The 8847-nt window shown below is 46.6% G+C and overlaps 1 protein-coding gene across 1 annotated transcript; it reads right to left on the bottom strand.

Moving 5' to 3' along the window:
• Positions 1-1982: 1982 nt before the first annotated feature.
• LOC119364435 (uncharacterized membrane protein At3g27390-like) lies at positions 1983-6713 on the bottom strand. Its single transcript, XM_037629907.1, has 9 exons — positions 6194-6713; positions 5987-6095; positions 5524-5719; positions 5296-5429; positions 4598-4886; positions 4393-4499; positions 4102-4279; positions 2522-2976; positions 1983-2417 (listed from the first exon to the last, which is right to left on the bottom strand). Exons 1-9 carry the CDS (start codon positions 6318-6320, stop codon positions 2252-2254), a joined length of 1761 nt encoding a protein of 586 aa, XP_037485804.1. The 5' UTR covers positions 6321-6713; the 3' UTR covers positions 1983-2251.
• Positions 6714-8847: the final 2134 nt, after the last annotated feature.

Consider the following 8847-nt stretch of genomic DNA (forward strand, 5'->3'; position numbering starts at 1 on the left):
ATTAGGTGTCGAGCAGGCAGACGGCCTGAAGGGAGTCAACAGGACGCGTGTCGGTACGGTGCATGCAGATCAACTTTATTGACACCCGTCTGGTGGACGTGTCAATAAGATAGGCTCATACACGTCGACGACACGGAAGGAGAGACACCTTTTGCCAAAGGATGGCCACCAGCTCATGGTGCATTAAATGCCCTTGTCCTACTCCTGCAGGATTATGTTGGATAGCATCGATACCACTATTCACATACATGTAATGACCATGTTGCCACTGTGGTGACCCCTTTTTTCTATAAAAGGAGGCCCATGGCTACCTTGGCATGGGTCGACACCCTGCTCACGCTTACACAGTAGTTGCACCTTGCTCACATTTTCCGGCAAGCCGCACTTGTAACTTGAGCCCCGAGTCAAACCACCCAAACACATGAGTAGGGTTTTACACCTCCACAGCGGCCCGGGCTTGAGAAATCCTCGCACGTGTACTGTTGGATTCACTCTTTGTGCTCATCGATCACCCCAGCCAAACTGCAAAGGGATCCTCGCCGGTCCCATAGATCGTCGTACTCCGACATGATACTAAGCTATACCTAGGGGTGAGGTGAGCCAAACATGGTGCCCACTCTCCAGAGAAGTAGCAACTTTTACAAGATTATGTTCTTCTATATTGCATGCTCGATATTCATGATCAATGGACACCTCCTGGAACAACACCTTCTTCGACAGAATCTTCTTGATGATCACACCATAGCTGCATGGGTTATCCTCCTTAATGTCGCGTACCACTTGTAGACAATCCGTAGGAAATGGTAGCTGGGAGAGGTCTAGATCAAGAGCTAGAGACATTGCCTTACTTCAAGTGTCGCAGGATGTGTAAGACCTTCAAAAATGCTTACTACAAGCAAAGGCTTCAAGTGTTGTTGGATGTGTAAGACCTTCAAAAAGGCTCAGTACAAGCAATGTCTACAAGCAATGGCCTCAAGAGCTAGAGACATTCACGATGCACTCCAAGTATGTTCCAGTCGCATCGTGGCAAATTGCACTGACAACCCCCTCCCGTTCTCCTCGGTCTATACCTCCATCAACATATATTTTGGAATTTCCATCGGCATGAGCTTGCCAACCACCACGAGCAAGCCTACGAGCTTGCCAACAACCACTACATTTTTTTTTGAATCGACGATCTTTTTTAAAATTTGGGAACAATTTTTCAAATTCATGAATATTTTTTGTTTTGACGAACATTTTTTGAAATGCATGTACTGTTTTCGAATTCATGGACATTTTCTGAATCAGCGAATATTTTTTGAATCGATGAACTTTTCTTGAAATGTGGGAACATTTTTAAAATTCTCTAACATTATTAAAGAATTCATGAACATTTTTTGAATTGGCGAACATTTGTTCAAATTGACGACATTTTATGACTTCAAGAGTATTTTTTCTATCTCGTGTACAGCTTTTGAATATGCGAACATTTTTCAAAATAAGGCACATTTTTTGAATCCACAGAAATTTTATGGTTTCTGAACATCTTTCAAAATCATGATCGTTTTTTGAATTCATGAACATTTTATGATCTCTCAAACATTATTTGAAAAATCGCATTTTCTAAAAAGTCGGAACTTTCTTATAACCCTAAATTATTTGGATGAAGAAAAAACGAAAACAGAAAAGAAAAAGAAATGAAAAAAAAAGGGGGCGTGCCGCCCCGCATATAGGCCTTGATTTACAAGAGCAGAAGTTTCTCAAAAAAGAAATACAAGCGCAAAAGAAAATGAATAAATGATGCACAAGAGAAAGAGACCTTTTCTCTAAAAAACGATGCAAGGGGAAAGTGGATAGCAGCTGGCTGCTTCGTGTGTTTCTCCTCAAGATTTTTCAGATTTTGGCCCCGTCAAACTCGAGGAATTCTCGCTCATATAGGTTACCGTCATGCCAGCTCTCCACAGTAAATACAGCTGGCCGGGCAAAGATGCAACAATGTATAACACCTAAAGAACCAAACAATTCCCTAGGAAGATGCATATACAAGAATTTACAGCACAACTGAAGATCATGCCTGAAGTTTGGGCACGTGCATCATCTCACAACACAACTATACACACTCCCATTACCTAAAGGAAAAAAAAGTACTACCACTACACAAAATTACAGAAGCTCCTAGTAGACTTGAAACAGGAGAGGCACAGACAAAAACGGCGTGCGATACCTACTTACATACTGAAGAAAAAGAAGCAAAAGACGACGGCATTATCTACACTTCGAGGCGTGTGATTTCGAAGGAGACCGACGGACCCGACGCCGACGACCCGAACGAGCCTTCCCGCTCCACCGCGTACGCCAGCAGTAGCTTCACCACATGCCTGTATCGCCTGCGGTACGTCGGGAACTTGGACATGCTCCTCACTATCCCCACCATCCTGCGAGCAGATCAACAGCAGCGTCAGAAAAAGAGAACGACAACGAACTGACATGTCAAATGAAATTCTATAGCAGAAATAAGCAGTTGCAGGAGACAGCGCACCTTCTGCTGATCGCCTGGATCTGCGCGGTCCGCACAGGATCTCGGGGGGTCTCGGCGCCATTATCCCACACATCCGCACTGGCAGTAGCAGAACTACTACCGACGAAAAGAGTCGACTTCTCCAGGAACTTCACTTCCTGCTCGGTCATCTTCAGCACCTGTATCTGGTCCTTGAGCACCAGCACGGGGTGGAAGAACCAGTCCAGCAGCAGGTCCTGCGGCCGGTTCTGCTGATCGACCTCGACGCCGTTGCCGAGCAGCAGCCCCGCGGAGCCGGCCTTGATCGACTGCAGGACGGTGCACAGCATGTCATACGAAGGCAGTCCCAGGTTTATCGTCTCATTGCCACTGTCTTTTGTTCTTAGCCACTCGGTCAGGTCCACGCTGGTTATGACATTCAGGTTCAGTAGATCCCTGCCCCTCTGCTCGCATGACTTCATAACGTTTTCCCATATCTGCAGATCAAGGAGAATGAATGATTAGGGATTCAGGCAGGACATGATATTCAAGATGAAACACAATGTACACCACGGTGTAGAATTCTTTTGGTGGCAACTTTTATTTATTTTAGAATGTATACATGATGCAAAATCAGGTGTTGTAAGTGAAATCCACTACATTACATTTAAAGCAGAGGTAAACCTAGTACATCTGCGTATTTATGATTTCTCCTTCGCATATGCATCTCATGGCATTTGAGTCAAATTTTTGTACAGACTCCTCTATGATCTAGTACCCATTATATTTTCAAATAATGCTAAAAGAAGCTTTCAGTTTGCTCTGAGAAGATAGAAATTCCAACATTGATCAGAGAGGAAGGTGTAAAAAGAACAACTCGAGTTTGGGTTGGTACATACTCCCTCCGTTCGGAATTACTTGTCGTAGAAATGAACGTATTTTAGTTCTAGATACATCCATTTCCGGGACAAGTAATTCCGAACGGAGGGAGTATTACACATAAACTGCAATGGATATGCGTTATACATAGGGCCTACCAAGCTTCCATACCCTTGAATCAAAGTCTATATTCTAGTTGTGGCCACTGGCGAGGTCAGTACCTACCATACAATCTTGTAAGTTCAATAGGCCAGCGTTGCTTCTTTTATGTGCTTCTTTTGAATAATAGATTCAGCAGTTATGCTGTTCAACTATTCCTTCTGTTATGCAGGCCTTGCTTTTACAACACTTCCTCAATTACAACTAGCTCACCTAATCTAAGAAACCATGGACCCCGTCCAACAACTAGCAGATGCTGAGCAATCCCTTCCTTGATGATACCATTTCATTAATGGCATTACTATACTTGGGACTAGCTCACCCAATCTATGAGAGCATGGATACGAGAATAAAAATGTATCGCCATGCATAAAAGAGGAAGCATGGATTGAAAAGTGTATCCATTGCCTTTTGTTTCCAGACATGTGAAGAACATTGATGATACTGAAACAATGAATGCACTTATTGCCAAGTTTGAGTATTTTCCTCAAAGAGGGAGATGCATATAGTGAAGTTTCTTGGTATTTTTGGTGAAATAAGACGGGCGTTGGTTGGTAAGAATTAAACATAGGTGAGAAACGGACCTGGACCATTTTGACCCCTTGTATCGCCTCTCTGACGGACCTCGCCGGAACCAAAGTCGGAACCAGCATTGCTGGTGCTTCACTGGATGAACTAGGGTGCTCACCTCCCCTAACAGAAACATTTGGCCGGACCGAGAACTCCGCGGAGTCGGACGATTTCCTCTTCCTATAGGAAGGCCTGGTGGAAAACATTTGCACCGTGAGGAACGAATAAAGCAGCACATAACAAAGGACTAGCTACTAGCTACAAACCCAAAGTGTTCAAAAACAGCAGTGGAGAGAACACTTTACTTTGGAAGAACAGTGCCTTCGCGAAGGTAAAGCCAGTCGTTGGTGTACTCGTCAAACTCGGCGACCATGGTCACCACGTACGAAGCCCCCCGCCGGAACGACTTCTCCTGCGACGACGAACAATCTTGAGCACATCAGGCAATCTCTTTCGCGCGTAGCATGGAATCGGACGCGTGGCAAGAAATGGCAGTGGCAAGAAAGAGACCTGGTAGACGATGACCGCCCCGTACAGACCCACGAAAATGCTGGAGACGACGGCCAGCAGGACGCTCCCAACCACCACCAGGGGCCAGAAAAGGATGGTGAGGCCGGCGATGGGCACGCAGACCGGCTCCAGGAAGGGGCCTTCGCGGCTGATAAGGTCGTGCAGCAGCCTCTGCCAGCCCTTGAAGAGCATGTAGGGGCTCTTGATCAGCGCGATCACCGTGTAGAGCGGTATGTCCACGATCAACCCCAGGAGGCCCACGAGTATGCACGACGGCACGTCCAGCAGCCTGCACAAAACAGAGCACGTTTTTCAGGGCGATTTTAGGCGTTCGCCATCACTTTTATTTTTTGAGGGAGCATTCAACGTCACTTTCAGTGTCCAGCTTCAAGCAACTGTACATGTATATATAATGTGCCGTGCAGTGATCATGAGGGGGAGGTCGACCCGGATCAACAGGCTTTACTATGCTTCATTAGAGCAGTCTAGAACGGTATGCTGCCAGAGAATGCTTTTCTTATGGAAATGTGTTAAGTAAATAAGCACGTCCTTGTCGCACAAGATCACAATATGAAACAAAATTTCTTGTCTCACAAGGTCACAATATGGGACAAAATCTGCTTCAGACAGGTCATCCAGTGCTACTGTATAACAATAAATACCAATTTTTTTGACAGCATGTAACAAACAATGAATACCTTATGGAGAGGGGTTCGCGGTCCTGGGAGCACTCGCGGAACTCCTTGAGGTAAACGGGGTAGGAGTGGAAGCACATGTCCGCGAAGTCCCTCACCACCGTGCAGCTGCCCTTGATCGTCCCCCACGTCCCGTCCTGCGACCGGCGAGAAACCGAAATCAACCGTCGATCTCTCACTCAGTTTTCACAGTTAACAGCGGCCGGTCGTCCCTTTGAAGTTTGAGCTTACCACAATGCCATGCACGAACTTCTTGGCCTCGCTCTCCTGCCGGAACGCCTCGAAGGTAGAGATCCACGGCGTGAAGAAGCCGTAGCCCAGCGCCACCAGGGCGCTCCCGAAGATGCCCAGGCCCAGCCACAGCCCGAACAGCACCGGCAGCGCGATGGCCACCGCCAGCTTCAGGCCCGCGTTGATGCGGTCCGTCCTGGGTTCAGAATGCAGAGGAACGCAACCAACAGCGATCAGTTTAACCATTCTAGTGTCTCAGTGGTGGTCGGGTCATTTGATCCGCCACTAAATTTTGAAGAATTGGCAGCAGAATCGGGTTCTAGAAACCACGGACAAGGTAGGATCAGAACTTTGCGCCCAGAACTGAACATTCAGCTCAAGGGATCGGAAGCTCGGAGCCAACAAAAATGCTCTGTTTCCAGCACACGAAAAAACACAACAACGAAAAGCAGAGTGGGCTTACTTGATGAGCGAGTAGATGGTCCACCAGACGTGCGCCGGGAAGAGCACGAGTATGACGCCCACGTTCCCCAGTATCATCAGCGCCGCCGCCACCGGGCCGACCACCACCGCTGCACAACCATTTCCCCAAGAACAGAACAGTAAGCCACACCGTCAGAAACAAAGGCAGGCGCGATCAAGCACAGGAAGGAAGAGAATAGACACATGCCTTTGACGCCGCCGAGCAAGAAGGCGGCGCAGAAGGAGAAGACCACGTAGGCGACGCGCAGCGAGTCGTGCATCGGCCCCATGGGCTCCGCGTACTTGCCCGCCACCCACGCCTTCACCGTGCCCATCGATCGCCCCCGCCGCGGCTCCTTCACACCCAGGCCACCAAGGCCAGAGAACCGCGCCGGCAGCCCCCCGCGAGAATGAAGAACAGCTGCAGCTTTCTGCCACTTTGGCAGGACGGAGAGCACAAAGGGGGGAGAGGACAGAGCAAGATAGATAGAAAAGAAAAGCACTGGCCCTCGCTTTCGCGGGAATCTGCGACCGGTGCTGGCGGAGCAGAAAACTCAGCGGCGGCGGCTTGCGTGGGAAGCAGTATGGGGGAGAAAAGGCGCTTATAACGGCTCTTGATCCGCCGGCCGGGCGGGTCAAAACGGCGGCCGCGCTCTCGTTCCCGCTGGCCCGTGAGTTCAGTCGAACGAAATGTTGCGGGGAGAAAGAAGACGCGAGAGAGAGAGGGGGAGAGGGGAACGGGGAGAAGTTTCGGGGGTTTTGCCTTTCGGATTTATTTATATTTTTTGCGTAGGAGTAAACTGCCGGGACGGAAGGAGTTTTGTCCGTTTGTCTGGATAGTTTCGACTGGTGCGCGCCGTGACGTAGTGACTAACGGCGTTAGTGTGAAGGAGGTCAAAGTTGGCGGTCAAGGCGACAAGTTAGTGACCGTGTCCGTGTGGTAAGCGCTGAGGTTTGCTTTGATTGCTGCCACTTTTGGTCATCATCCATCTTTTTTCATAAAGGACATCTCATTCTACGGATATAAAGCATTAGTAGTAACATCCGGTCTCTGCATAATTATGATGCATACAACCAAATTAAAAAGTCTAACAAAAATTCATAAATAAAACTCAACAAATCGGCGAAAGTAAAGTACTATAGACCGACACTATGCCTATGTCGAATACCGTCCAACCAATGACCAAAAATACTGGCAACACTTGTGGGCGGATGTCAGATCACCTCAAATTCCTCCTACTTTGTTTCGAAAAAATGTCTGAGCGTAAGATCAGTTTCAACAAGAGCGAGGTGGTAGTAGTGGGGTATTATGAGGCCGAGCAGCAACGGATTGCGGATAGCCTGAACTGCAGGTTGGCCGCCTTCCCCATAGAATATTTGTTAATGCCACTTTCTGACTCGAATATTCTTCTGGGTGGGTTTGAGATGAGGACATTAATACCATTGTTACACCCACAACTCCTACTGCTACATATACCGGACGAATTACTAGAGCTCGCGCATGCCAATTAAATTATCAGGTACTTTCGTTTTTTGGTAATGGTTCTAATGTTCATGAGAATATGATGCTGCCTAAATTGGATACATTTGTTTTGCTTACAAATGAAGGGCCTGGCATGGATAAGAGGAAAGAACACTGGAGCAAGACCAAGCATGGAGATGATGGCATGCGCAAGTGGAACAAGAACGGAGTTACAAGTAGTGATTTCAGGGCTTTGAATCCACCATAATGAGTCATGAAGCCTTGGACGAAATATACAAGATGCCACTTCATAAATTTCGTCCAGAGGCTATTCTACGTGTTGCGTCACCTTATTATTGGGCCAGGCCCATGTAATTTCAAATACATAAGTATAGGCTATTTTTAGAGTCCGTATGTGTGGGGAAATAAGAGATATGGTTGGTTTCGGACTCCTTCCCCAAGGGCCACGAAATCTCCCCCCCCCCTCCTTGCTCCATATATACAGCCCTTAGGGCACTGTTTATACTTCGGATTTTGTTTAGATTAAAAGTTCGGTACAGTTGCAACTTCGGCGTACTTCGTTTGTGTTCAACGACCAGACCAAGACATGACAGAACCCCACCTTCATTAATAAAGCTTTCCTCTTTTATTTGCAATATCCAGATTGCAATCTTAGTTTCTTGCTTGTTCTTCGTTTGCTTGTAGGAAATAGACCTTTGTGGTCAGGTTGATCGTGCTCTGGCGTTAGGGATGAAAATGAAGTGGAAACTTTCCGTTTTTCCGAAGGAAAAATGAAAACGGAGAGGAAATATGAAAACGGAAACAGAAATTTGCAAAACGGAAATGGAGATGGAATTTTTTATGCGAAAATGGAAACAAAAATGGGATGGTGTTTTGCGGTGGAACAGACATGGAAACAGAACTTTCCGTTTTCGTGAATATGGAATTTCCGTTTTACTATAGACCTATGTCTCCTTTGTGGTCCAACCACCGAACAACACACAATGACACAATTAGTAGAATGAAACTGAGGCACAACTTCTACTACCACACATGTACTCAGCTTGACTCTATACATAATTGTTTAGTACTACTACAATACTACACTAAGTTGCTAACATAACGATATTATTTTGTAGTCATGTTAACAACTCATTATTTTTTTTGTTTTTGTGTGTATTTCTCTATACTTAAAGGGAGTTTTAAGTTCCGGTTGACGCCCACTTCTATTTTCATGTCTGCTTTGTATTCGCTCTGTATCCGTTTCCGGTAGTATCTGTTTCCGTATTCATTTCCGGAGTATCTGTATTCATTTCCGCTTCTGCAAAAAATATGAAAACAAATGTGGTAGCACTCAGTTTCGTCCCTTTCCGCTCCGTTTTCATCCCTATCTGGCGTGG

This window comes from Triticum dicoccoides, chromosome 2B (assembly GCF_002162155.2).
Source record: "Triticum dicoccoides isolate Atlit2015 ecotype Zavitan chromosome 2B, WEW_v2.0, whole genome shotgun sequence".
Taxonomy (NCBI): Eukaryota; Viridiplantae; Streptophyta; class Magnoliopsida; order Poales; family Poaceae; genus Triticum; species Triticum dicoccoides.

Bases quoted from the DNA above. Each gene is read 5' to 3' on its own strand.
- LOC119364435 (XM_037629907.1), bottom strand. From the start codon at position 6,320: ATGGGCACGGTGAAGGCGTGGGTGGCGGGCAAGTACGCGGAGCCCATG. The intron at 4,280-4,392 runs GTAAAGTGTTCT...GTTTTCCACCAG, and splicing joins GAAGGCACTGTTCTTCCAAA to GCCTTCCTATAGGAAGAGGA. The intron at 2,977-4,101 runs GTCCGTTTCTCA...CTTGATCTGCAG, and splicing joins AAGGGGTCAAAATGGTCCAG to ATATGGGAAAACGTTATGAA.